This window comes from Myotis davidii, unplaced genomic scaffold, assembly GCF_000327345.1.
Source record: "Myotis davidii unplaced genomic scaffold, ASM32734v1 scaffold363, whole genome shotgun sequence".
Lineage (NCBI taxonomy): Eukaryota > Metazoa > Chordata > Mammalia > Chiroptera > Vespertilionidae > Myotis > Myotis davidii.
This window is the reverse complement of record NW_006294069.1, coordinates 3,243,637-3,255,446: the sequence shown is the minus strand read 5'-3', so window position 1 is coordinate 3,255,446 and position 11,810 is coordinate 3,243,637. Positions and strand designations below refer to the sequence as shown.

Sequence of the window (11,810 nt, the reverse complement as noted above, 5' to 3'; positions counted from 1 at the left end):
ACCTGCGCGCAGGGGGAGAGGTCGGGGAAGGGGAGGGGAAAGCGGTGGAGGGAGCGTGCGGGACCGGCGGTGAGGGCTCAGGGAGGAAGTTGTGCTTTCCATAAAAACCTAGGAGGGGCCTGGGGCGTGGTCAGTGGTTGAGCTCGGACCTCTGAACCAGGAGGTCACGGGTCACACGCCTGGGTTGCTGCTCCTTCGCCGGTGTGGGGCGTGCAGGAGGCAGCCGGTGGATGATTCTCTGAGAGAGAGAGAGAGAAACATTAATCAATGATGAGAGAGAATCATCCATCGGCTGCCTCCTGCACGCCCCCTGCCGGGGATGGAGCCGCACCCTGGGCATGTGCCCTTGACAGAATCGAACCCGGGACCCTTCAGTCCGCAGGCTGATACTCTATGCGCTGAGCCAAACCAGCTAGGGCAAGATGTTGGGTTTTTTGTTTGTTTTTAATTTACAAGGATGGGATGAAAGGGGGATCAAAGATCCTCAATGCCCCCAAAGTCCAGCCTCCCACACCCCTTTCATCCGGTTACTGTTAATAGCAATACTAGTATAGCAAGCCATACTTAGGAACAGATAAAGAATAAATCACGTGACAAAATGATTCCATGGTCCCTTTGAGACTCAGTGACTTTTAAACTTTGACCAACTCCACCCACAATAACACGTTTTACATCCCACCTATCGCACACACCCATATATACTAGTATATATATATGCATATATAACTGAAGTAAAAGCTTAACCAGACAACACGTTTATCTTTACTACATATATCACATATAATATACAATATGTGAATATATGATATGTATATACTGTAATGTTTTTTATTCTCTCTCTTTTTTTTTTTTTTTTTGCTGCTGCTGCTGGTTGGGATCTGCTAAATTGGTTTTATGAACTCCCTTCTCCCCTCACCAATGAGTCTAATCAAAGTATATGATCCCAGATAATAAAGTATCTGAGGGAGAAACTTCAAGTAACTATTACGGATCAATGAGAAATTGAGATAATATAAACCTGCCCTAACTGGTTGCTCAGTGGATAGAACATTGGCCCTTGGACTGAGGGGTCATGGGTTCGATTCTGGTCAAGGGCACCATACCTCGGTTGCAGCTTCAGTTGCAGTGTGTTGGGAGGTAACCAATTATTTAAAAAAAATTTTTTATTGATTTCAGAGAGGAAGGAAGAGGGAGACAGAGATAGAAACATCAATGATGAGAGAGAATCATTGATCACCTGCCTCCTGCAGGCCCCACACTGGGGATCGAGCCCACAACCTGGGCATGTGCCCTGATCAGGAATCAAACCCTGACCTCCTGGTTCATGGGTTGATGTTCAACCACTGAGCTGCACTGGCCAGGCTAAAATGCTTTTATTTTTATTCGTTTTCATGATATGGGATAGGAGATAAACTACTGAGGTCCATCCCTGCCAGACCTCAGGGATGCTGTGGTTGGAAGGGTGGGGAGACGCTGGGAGGCAAAGGTTGGGGTAATAACTTGGCTGCTCTGACTGGTGACCCTGGGACCCAGGGAAGGATGAGTCCTGGAATCAGGGGTTAGATGGAGAGGGCTAGAATCCTACTGGAGTTTATAGAGGTCATTTATCCAACCTCTTTGTAGAACAGCCTGGGGAAGCTGAGGTCAAACCTGCCTGAAGGCGTTAGCTGGGACCTGGATGCTCTTCAGGGCCCCTGGAGACCCGGGTGGGCACTCCTTCCATTGCCCTGGGAGCTTCCCATGAACTTCTCTTCCCACCAGCTGTGGCCACTGCGAGCAGAATGAGCCGTGCTCTGCCGACACAGGCAGCTGTAAGTCCTGCGAGCCGGGCTGGAACGGGACCCAGTGCCTCCAGCCCTGCCCACCTGGTACCTTCGGTGAGAGCTGTGGACAGCAGTGCCCCAAGTGCAGGCGTGGGGAGGCCTGCCAGCCAGACACTGGGCACTGTCTGAGCTGTGACCCTGGCTGGCTGGGGCCCAGGTAAGAGGCCAGCCTGCTCAGGATGGGGTATACCTTCCTTCAGAACCCTCACCCCAGCCGCTCCCTCTGGTGTAGGCGTCCCCTCCCCAAACACACATTCACACAGCCCCCTGGGGCTTGCCACCTGGCAAAGCCTGCTGGGGCCTGGGCAGGGTTCTCGTCCAACTCCCTGCCACTCAGGCTGCCTGCCCTCTTCTCCCTCCAGGGATCTCTAGTCGGCCACCTACTGGCTTCGGCCTGGCTTCAAGGCCCTGTTTGTGCCTGAGCTTCACTGCTGAGGACCCACAGTTGGGTCCCCGAGTCCAGAAGCATGGGGGACGATGGGTAGAGCCCCCTTTGGGGGCCGGGCCTGCCCTGTCCCCCAGTTCAAGTCTTGCCTCACCTCAGGTGTGAAGACCCCTGCCCAAGTGGCACATTTGGGGAGGGCTGTGGCTCCACCTGCCCCACCTGTGTTCAGGGGGCTTGTGATGCTGTGACTGGGGAATGTGTCTGCAACGCTGGCTACTGGGGACCCAGGTGAGGACTGGGGCCCTGGCAGAGAGGCGGGGGCCTAGGCCAGGCCTCCGTGCAAGCTGTTTCCTTTAACTTCCCTTCTGGGCTTCTCCACCTTCCACATACCCACCCAGCACCCTCAAAACTCCTGTTGTGGGGTCTGCATCTTCCAAAGGAGGCTCAGAGTAATGCTTATGGAAAAGGCCTGGTTCCCGAGCTAGATGGGGAAGCTATTCAGGGGTAGGGCTCCAAACCCCACTGTTGTTTCCCTAAGGTCTTCAGGTAGTAAAACCTAATCCACGTCCATGTTTCCAGTGTCAGATTTACCACCTCTGGGACAGGATCTAGAATAACCTGGAAGAGACCTCATTTTATAGAGGAGAGAACCAAGGCCCAGAGAGTCAGGGGCGGGGCTGGACCTGGCTGGCTTCCAGACCCTGAGGATGTCTGATGCCATTGGCATCTTGCTTAGTTCATATTAGTGCTGGGTGGGTAAGGGATGAGGCTCATGAGAAGTGGACTCTGCCCGAGGGTTACGCCCTGGGGCTGGGGACAAAGGACAGCGTGGGGGTAGTTTCCATGACAGATGGGCTGAGGGGCTGAGGGATTCCCTCAGATGCTGTCAGGGGTACTGAGAATGTGGCTCTGAGGCAGGAGAGGTCTGCCCAGGCATCATCTAGGGGAGTCTGATGGCAGGGGTAGGGAACAGTGCCCAGAAATCTGCCTTCCCCTATCCCAGTGGTTCTCAACCTTCTGGCCCTTTCAATACAGTTCCTCATGTTGTGACCCAACCATAAAATTATTTTCGTTGCTACTTCATAACTGTAATGTTGCTACTGTTAGGAATCGTCATGTAAATCTCTGATATGCAGGATGGTCTTTGGCGACCCCCGTGAAAGGGTCGTTCGGCCGCCAAAGGGGTCGAGACCCACAGGTTGAGAACCGCTGCCCTTTCCCCTGCCCACCTCCACCCCTTCTCACCCAGCCTCAGCTTGTCTCTCCTTGTCACCCACAGCTGCAACGTCTCATGCCCATCTGGCTTCCATGGAAACAACTGCTCTGCTCTCTGTGAATGCCCGGAGGGACCCTGCCACCCTGTCTCTGGGGCCTGCCAGCTGGGTAAGGTGGAAAGGAGGGTGCAGGGTACAGTCACCTGGGAAAGATTGGCCCTTTACATGGGCTCCATTTGCCAGGGAGTCTGAGCCCACAACAGAGACATTCCTTGTGCCTGAGATCTGTATGGATGCTCTGGGGTCCCCTTAAGATGTGACAGAGTCCCTGTTCCCTGAGACACCAGGCCAGCACCCAGGAAATGAGCAGGTAGGGCTGGACGCTGGGATGTGCATCAGGCGTGAAAACTAGGGGCGAGGCTTGTGGAACAGACCACGGGCCAGCAGAAGGGGACAGGCCAGCGTGTGGCCTCCAGGCTGAGCAGAGTCTACGTCTCTCAGAAGAGACACCCACAGGTGGAAGACTGTGGGGAGGAGGCAACTCAGCTAGAGGTGAGACATGTATGGGAGATGAGAAGGCCCTGAATATTTGATCCGCCTCCCCACCCCCGCCCCCAGGGTCTCACAGTCAGGACGCCACCCTCATCGCTGGCATCCTTGTGCCTCTGCTGCTGCTCCTCCTGGGCATTGCCTGCTGTGCCTGCTGCTGTTGGGCTGCCCGGTTGGACCCCAAGGACAGGTGAACACTGGCTCTCCTTGTAGGGGTGGGGAGGGCTGACCTTGTCACACACCTAGGTCAGAAGGGATGGGGTCGTTGGTAGTGGCCTGGAGACACCAGGTCAGCGCTTGCCTTCCTCAGAAGCCTTCGGTGAGAGTCACATGCGCAGGGGCACCCCGCTGGTGAAACTCGAACCCACAGGAGGAGGCTGAGGGTGTACTAACAGGGGCCAGAGGAGGAGGGTGACAGGGAGAAGCAGCAGGGCAGCTTAGGGCTGGGAGCAGAAGAGACCAGGCCTCACCCCCCCCAGAAAGGAGAGTGACATAAAAGTCTGGGCAGTGGTTTGGCAGAGGATGGGCTTTTCCCAGAAGAGAAGTTAGGGTTTGGTGTTGCGGCCTGCTGGAGACCGCTGTTTCTATTGAGCTTTGTTCCTTTACAAAATCTCTTCCCGTTTCTCTGCTCCTTGGAGACTCACCGGATCATGGAGGTTTGGAGCAGGGAACGTGGGGGCAGGAGGAGTGGCACAGCACAGAGGACACCGATAAGGTGACTCGGTTGGCCACTGGCACACACAAAGCCTGGGCCCTGTTCTCTGGACTCTGTCCGGGGCTCTCTTACAGTTTGCACACTGATCCTCAAGTACGTCACCCTACGTGTGCTGGGGGGCCCTCACAGATGAGCAGGCCCAGTAGCCTGTCCCCTGAGGCATAGAGCCCGGGGTGGGGAAGAAGCCCCTCACATGAGGACCCGGGCATGTACAAAGGCTGTCAGAGGAATGGCAGGAGTGAAGCAGTCACTCCCAGCATGGGGACAGGGCCAACCGCAGGCTTCCTGGAGGTGGTGTCATTTTCAGAAAGCCGGGTGAGCTGGGACTTTGCTAGGATGGTGATAGCACATAGCTGCCTTTTGGGGAACCCCACCTGGTGCCTGGTGCTGTAGGGGGTCCTGAAAAAAGCTCTGACAGATTGTAGTTGTCCCCATTTTACAGATGAGGTAAGTGAGGCCCAGAGAGAGGTAAAGTTTGAGCAGAGTTGCTGCCCGAGGTTATTTGACTTTAGAGCCATGCTGCCCTCGGTGGCAGGCCCAAATCTCGGGCTCAATAGTTTGGACTTTACTCTGTGGCCACAGGGAGCCACTGAAGTGGACACAGCCACTCTGTACCCACTTCCTCACTGACACTAACCCCAGGACTAGGATGGGCCTGGCCCTTTTCTCCTCCTACCACCCTGCCCCAAGGAGGGGTCTTGCACACTGACCACCCTCCGACGCCCTCAGGCCAGCGAGCGATGGAGCTGCTGTGTCCAGGAAGAAGCTCCAGGTCTTGTGGGAGACACTGACCAGCCTGAGCTTCGCGCTGCCCTGCAGGTCCCTCAGCAGCCACAAGCTTCCCTGGGTGACAGGTAGGTGGGCGCTGAGGGTCGGGGCTGGAAGGGGACACGGCTTCCCGCCAGGCTCGGCCTGACCTGGAGCCCCCGCAGTCTCCCACCACGACCCGGAGATCCCCTTCAACCACAGCTTCATTGAGCAGCCCTCTGCGGGCTGGGCCTCAGACGACTCCTTCTCTTCTGATTACGACTGTGGAGAAGAGGATGAGGACCCTGCCTACTGCGTCCCACCCCAAGAAGGTAGGGACCCCCCCTCATCGCCCACTGGGGCTACTTCAGGTACTGCTTGGGGTCTGGGAATCCTTCTGATCCCTTTGTCCTAGAGATATAACCATTCCCTATGTTGTACTACTATAAAGTGTACAGTCTTCTACTGTGGTTCATAAAATGGAGACAAGCTAGATTCCCGTCCTTACCAAGCTTTTAGTCTGCTGGGCCATAACCAGACCCTTACAGGATAGAGTGATATGTGCTTGGTTGGGGGACATGCAAGAAGGGCTATAATCCAGCCATGTCAGGGGAGACTGGGGTCAGGGAAGATGTCTCAGTGTTAGTGACATTGGAGTGGAGTCCAGCAGAGTCACGAGTTAGCCACGTGAAAGTTAGGGGGAGGTGGGAATGGTGTTTCAGGAAGAGGGAGCAGTGTACACAGGCCCAGAGCGGGGAGGGACGAGGCTGTGTGGCATCGAAGAGTCTTAGCTTGGATAGAGTGTGACATTGAGTCAAAGAAGGGTGGGAGGCGAGAATAGAATGGAGAAGTAGTAGTGTCTATTGACACTGCTGTTCCTGCCTCTTTGCACCCTCACCCTCTACTTTGCCCTGTTGTCGCGGCCTCCCAGAAGGTGCTGCCCTGGGTAGGCAGGATGGGTTGGGGTGGCCAGCCCAGGTTTAGCCCAACGCTTCTGTCTCCTCCGCCAGGGATGGTCCCTGTGGCCCAAGCAGAGTCACCAGAGGCCAACCTGGGTGATGGTCCCTTCCCTCCCCCTGAGGATGCCTCCACCCCATTCGCTATCCCACGCACGTCCAGCCTAGCACGGGCCAAGCGACCCTCGGTCTCCTTTGCTGAAGGCACCAAGTTTGCACCGCAGAATCGCCAAAGCTCTGGGGAGCTCTCCAACCCGCTCCGCAAGTCCAAGCGGCTCTCCCGGGGTGGCCAGCCAGGCCCTGAAAGCCAGGAGGCTGAGGAGTCCACGGGCCCTGAAAAAACGGAAAGGGACAAGGCCCCTCCTGGGGCACCCAGCCCCAAGGATTCAGCCACGGGCCACCGCCGGCTCCCACTTGGTGGCCGGACCGTGGCTGAGCGCGTGGAAGCCATCGAAAGCAGTGTCCAGGAGAGCTCAGGCTCCGTAACCACAATATACACCTTGGCAGGGACACCCCGGGAATCTGAGGGCCCGGTCCGGTCTGTCCTCCGCCGTTTCGGTAGCTTCCAGAAAGGCCAGGCAGAGCCCAAGGTCAAGAGTGCCATCCCCAAGCCTCCACGTCGGGCATTGAGTCGGAACAAGGGCAGACCCGGGCAGGCCTCTGGCTCTGCCAGTCAGAGCCCGGGCCCAGCCCCCAGTGAGGAGCCCACTGGGGCCTCGCAGCCTGCAGGAACTGGGCCAGAGGAGGTGGCCAGTGGGCTGAGGGATGGCATCAAGAGCTCAGGGAGGGTCCAGGAGCTGGGCCCCGGTGGCCCCCCAAAACAGGATCCCCAGAAGCTGGCTGACGAGGAAGGGCAGGAGGAGCCCCAGTATGAGAATGTTGCACCCATCTCTGGGCCACCAGAGCCCTGAGGACTGAATTTGGGGAGTGGGAAGGCTATGGATAGGGGGTAGGCATCGAACTGCCTCTGCATCAGATTGTCTTTTGTGCTGGAAAAAGGTCCCAGGGCCAGGAAAGACCTCCCAGAACCTCTGCCCTTGGTGGGGAAACATCTGAGGTAGAGGCGAGTTGGCTCTGGGCCCTGGCGGTGTTCCAGGGAAGGTCTGGAAGGCCTGGGCAGAGACCCCACGGGATGGGGTCAGGAAGGGGAACGAGACGGCTGCAGGAACTTTTTTCTGTTGTCCTGGACTTTGCTTACCCCAAAAGGCTATTCTTTCCTTCATTTGCAAAATATTTTTCTAAAATGGAAAACAACCTAAATGTTTGATGATAAAAGATTGGTTAAATAAATATTTTTTTTGATAGGCTCCTAAACAACCACGAAAGATTGTTGTGTAAGAGAGCAAGAGAGAAACATTGATGCGTTGCCTCCCACATGGGACCCCGACCATGTGCTCGTACCCACAACCTGGGTATGTGCCCTGACCAGGAATTGAACCCGCCACCTTCGGTGTAAGGACGATGCTCCAACTGAGCCACACTGGCCAGGGCTTATTTTCTTTTTAAACTTTTGTATAATTTGCATATTTTGTACAGTAAATGTTCTTTTTACTTTTCTCACTCGATTAAACTTTTTTTTTTTTTAAAGTACTGTTCTTTGTTAAAAATAAATAGAACTAACATTATGGACATGTATGAAGTGAAAATGAGATTTCCCCTCTCTCCAGGGGAGTCTGGGGGACCAGGCAGGGGCCAGATTTACTTCTCACTGGATGTCTTTGCTCTTGTTCTGAATTCTTTCCTCACATTGTGGTCTTACCTAGTCAGGAAATAAAGAGCGGGTTCCCCTCCGGTCCTGCGCTCAGAGAACCTCATGGAAGTTTAGATGCTTCCTTTTAGATGTCTTTCTGTGCACATGAAAACAGAAGAGCCTACTGTTCTGCAATTTGCTTTTTTTACTTAATGTGTCCTGGATATCTTTTGGTGCCAGTAAATATAAAGCTACCTCTTTTTATTAAGAAATAGCTACATGGGATTTCATCATGTGGAAATAACACGGATTATGTAAACCATCCCCTACATTTAGGGATTTGGGTTGTTTTTCATTGTTTAAGACTATAAATGATGCAGTGTCCAACTTTGTCCATTTTTAAAATATATTTGTGCAAGTTTTTCTGTAGAAGAGATTCCTGCAAGGGGAATTGCTGTGTTATGGAGTCAGACCATTAAACATTTATGTATTTACTCCAAAAAAGTTGTATGGCTTTATACTCTCACGAATTATGGTGGTATCTATTTTCTCACACCCAATCTGATAAGTTCAAGATGGTATTTCATTATTTTAGGGCAACAAGAAGAAAGAAATAGGTCAAAGCTTTTATTTTCCTCTTTCTTTCATAGAGTCACTTTTATTGAGAACCATAGTTTTAGGAAAGGTTAAAGCTTTGATCAGATAAAAATATTTTTTTAAAAAATATATATTTTTCCAAAACCGGTTTGGTTCGGTGGATAGAGCGTCGGCCTGCGGACTGAAGGGTCCCAGGTTCGATTCCAGTCAAGGGCATGTACCTGGGTTGCGGGCACATCCCCGGTGGGGGATGTGCAGGAGGCGGCTGATCAATGTTTCTCTCTCATTGATGTTTCTGACTCTATCTCTCTCCCTTCCAGGAAGGGAGAGAGATAGAGAGTCAGAAACATCGATCAGCTGCCTCCTGCACATTTCCTACTGGGGATGTGCCCACAACCAAGGTACATGCCCTTGCCCGGAATCGAACCTGGGACCTTTCAGTCCGCAGGCCGATGCTCTATCCACTGAGCCAAACTGGTTTCGGCGATAAAAATATTTTTATTTTTGCTTTCTAACCATAAAAACGGTATAATTAAAATCTGATTTTCTATGATTATTCTAAGATTCTTCTAAGATTCTTCCTAAGATTCTTCTAAGATTATTCTCAAATATTTATTTGTATTTTTCCTATAGATTATCTGATTATTTTCCTTCCCCAATTTCATTTGAGGTATTCACCTTTTTCTCAGTGATTTATATATATTTCAAAGATATTAAAGATACATAACAAAATCAATGAACAAAGATAATGGAAAGTATTGTGGAGAATAGTCAGGGAAGGCTTCCTGGAGGAGCTGTCCAAAAAGGGACTCTGAGGCCCAGAGGTGAGAGAACAGCATGTGATTGGAGCATCTAGGACCAGGCAGGTCAACCAGCCTCCATGGGGAGAAAGAGACTGGTGGGAGGAAGGAGCCTGTGTGGGTCAGGTTGGAGAACTTGAACTTTATCCTGGAAGACAAATGGTAGAGCTTCTGACTGATTTTTAGCAGAGATCAGATTGACCAAGGTCAGATTTAAATATATATACACACACACACACACACACACACACACACACACACACACACACTGATTCAGAGAGGAAGGGAGAGAAACATCCTATATAATAAAAGCCTAATATGCAAATTGTCCCCTCTGGGGTCGTTCAATCAGAAGTTTGACCAGGAAACTGGGAGTTCGACCACTGGCTATGATGGTCTGAACCAGGGTGCCAGCGGCGGCTTCCCAGCGGCAGAGGGCGCTCTCGGACTGGGCGACATGGCACAGAGGACTCCCCAGCTCCAGGAGCCTGCGGGAGAGACCAAGCTGATCATCAGGAAGACCAAGGGTCCTCTGAGGTCAGGCTGGTGTCTCTGACGGAGAGACGAAGACGGGCAGCAGAAATTCCGGAGCCTGGGCTCCATCCCCCTGCCCTGGCAGTTCTGGCAGGTCCAGCTCGCCTACCAGACTGGGAGCTGGAGCCCTCCCGACTCCACGCCTTCTCCCCGAGGGAGGCCTGATTTGTCCCTGCAGCTGGGCGCTGCCCAGCCCGCCACCCTGAAGAGGGCCCCTGAGGAAGGCATCCGGGAAAGGGGCGGAGGTGGAGCAGACAGTGGGTATGGGATAGTCACCTTGGGCAGGGTTCCCGGGGGGGCCATGGGGAGTGGGTCAGAGTCTGGATGGGGCAACAGGGGAGACACCGTGCTAGGGGACAGACAAGCCCCAAACTCCCACCTGGGGTCCCCGAGGGGCGGGGCAGATGGCACCCAAGAGCGGGGTCGGTGGATCAGGAGAACAGGAAGAGGCACAGCGCGCCTGGGGCCCGCAGATCCGGAATGGGCCAACGTTGCCAGGATGGGGGGATGCTGGGGGCAGGAGGAAGCAGGATGGGTTGCGCTGGGAGGAGGCAGTGCGGGCGGCGGGAGTGCACCCACGGGGAGCCAGAGCATCGAGGCCTGGTGCCAGCACAAAGTTCGGGAAGTTGGGGGGCCCTAAGGCGGGGCGGAGAGCGGAGCGCAGAAGCCGAGCGGCGGTCGGAGTGATGCTGGGGACATCTGGGGGCCCGGGCAGGCCGAGCCCGTGACTCCACCCAGGGCAAGACTTCGGGGTGGGGCTCCGGAGAGGCGCTAGGGCAGTGTCTCCAGGGGTGTCCAGCCGGGCTGTGATTCCAGGTTAAGGTGGCGAAGGAGAGGGTCGGCCCACCGCTACCCCAAAGCACCCCCAGTTCTCCTGTTTGCCTCGGAGTCCGGCCGGAACCGGCTTCTGCTCGCGGCCGGGCGGGCGGGTGCCTTCTGATTGGCCAACGCCTGTTTCCAGCCACTCAGCCAATCAGCGCGCAGCAGTGTTTTCGTCTCGGGGTCCTAATAAAAGGGCTGTAATAAAAGAGGACAGAAAAGGCGCCGGCCGGGCCCGACACACGTCAGTAGGAACCGGGTGAGCTGGATCCTGGGAATCTGGGCCTCGGGGGCGGGTGCTGGGGCAGAAGGCTTGCGAGCAGGGCGGAGGCGGGGGAGTAGGGAGAAGATGTGTGAAAACATGAGAGGGAAGAGATTGGATGGATGGGGAGCCGACAGGAGAGAGGACGAATTTAGGAGGAGCAAGGAAGTGGAGGGGCGGAGGTCCGCTCCCATCGAAACGGGCCAAGTGCAGCTCAGGACGGGGGTCGCGCAGGTGGCCCGCGCCGCCGGTTTGAACCGGCTTCGCTTCTCCCATGCGGGGTTCGCGTGGCCGCAGCGCCTAGCGACCTAGGCTGCGGCCAATGGCGCGGCAGTTCCTGTGCCGTTCGGCCAATCAGCGAGCCGTGGGCGGACCGTAGGGGCTAGGTGCGCTGATCTTGTGGTTGAAAGAACCAGCTCTGGGGAAGGGTCTCCATTGCGGGCGGGCAGGCGGGCGCCTGTCAGGGTCCGAGGGAGTGGCCGCCCCCGGGTACGCCCTGGCCCAGGTGTCTGGATCTCAGGCTGCCGCCCCTGCAGACACCCAAGCTATGTCAGTCATGCTGGGAGCCAAGACGAATGCACGTCCCTGAGCTTGCGTTAGTCCCTTCCTGCTAGCGTGCCTCAGTTTACCTCTGAGTGAGCCGAGGGAGAAGTCTCCCTGCCTGGCCGGAGCGGCTCCCTCATCTCCGAGGGCAGCCCTGCAAGGCAGCCGGGGTGGGT

General features: G+C 54.9%; 2 protein-coding genes and 1 long non-coding RNA gene across 8 annotated transcripts in view; 2 read left to right on the top strand and 1 right to left on the bottom strand.

Annotated features, from left to right (window-relative positions):
* The window catches only part of SCARF1 (scavenger receptor class F member 1), a 10,289-nt gene extending 2,442 nt beyond the window's left edge, over positions 1-7,847 (top strand). Inside the window, exons 5-11 of the mRNA XM_006768129.2 lie at positions 1,747-1,980; positions 2,368-2,496; positions 3,488-3,591; positions 4,041-4,161; positions 5,416-5,540; positions 5,619-5,765; positions 6,444-7,847. Coding sequence (XP_006768192.1) covers positions 1,747-1,980; positions 2,368-2,496; positions 3,488-3,591; positions 4,041-4,161; positions 5,416-5,540; positions 5,619-5,765; positions 6,444-7,300 — 1,717 coding nt within the window. The 3' untranslated portion in view covers positions 7,301-7,847. The remainder of the gene's footprint in view (positions 1-1,746; positions 1,981-2,367; positions 2,497-3,487; positions 3,592-4,040; positions 4,162-5,415; positions 5,541-5,618; positions 5,766-6,443) is intronic.
* A 1,433-nt stretch (positions 7,848-9,280) lies between these two features.
* LOC107183813 lies at positions 9,281-11,805 on the bottom strand. Its single transcript, XR_001514611.1, has 2 exons — positions 11,721-11,805; positions 9,281-9,624 (listed from the first exon to the last, which is right to left on the bottom strand). It is a non-coding gene; the product is annotated as an uncharacterized LOC107183813 (long non-coding RNA).
* SLC43A2 (solute carrier family 43 (amino acid system L transporter), member 2) overlaps positions 10,511-11,810 on the top strand; it is a 43,517-nt gene continuing 42,217 nt past the window's right edge. For 2 of the 6 annotated variants that reach the window (XM_015566783.1, XM_006768089.2), the window contains exon 1: positions 10,511-11,088. The gene's annotated coding sequence lies outside the window, so the exon portion shown is untranslated. Of the gene's footprint in view, positions 11,089-11,514; positions 11,581-11,722; positions 11,805-11,810 lie in introns of those variants that run through there. The other 4 variants (XM_015566785.1, XM_006768090.2, XM_015566784.1 and 1 more) reach the window with 4 other exon arrangements.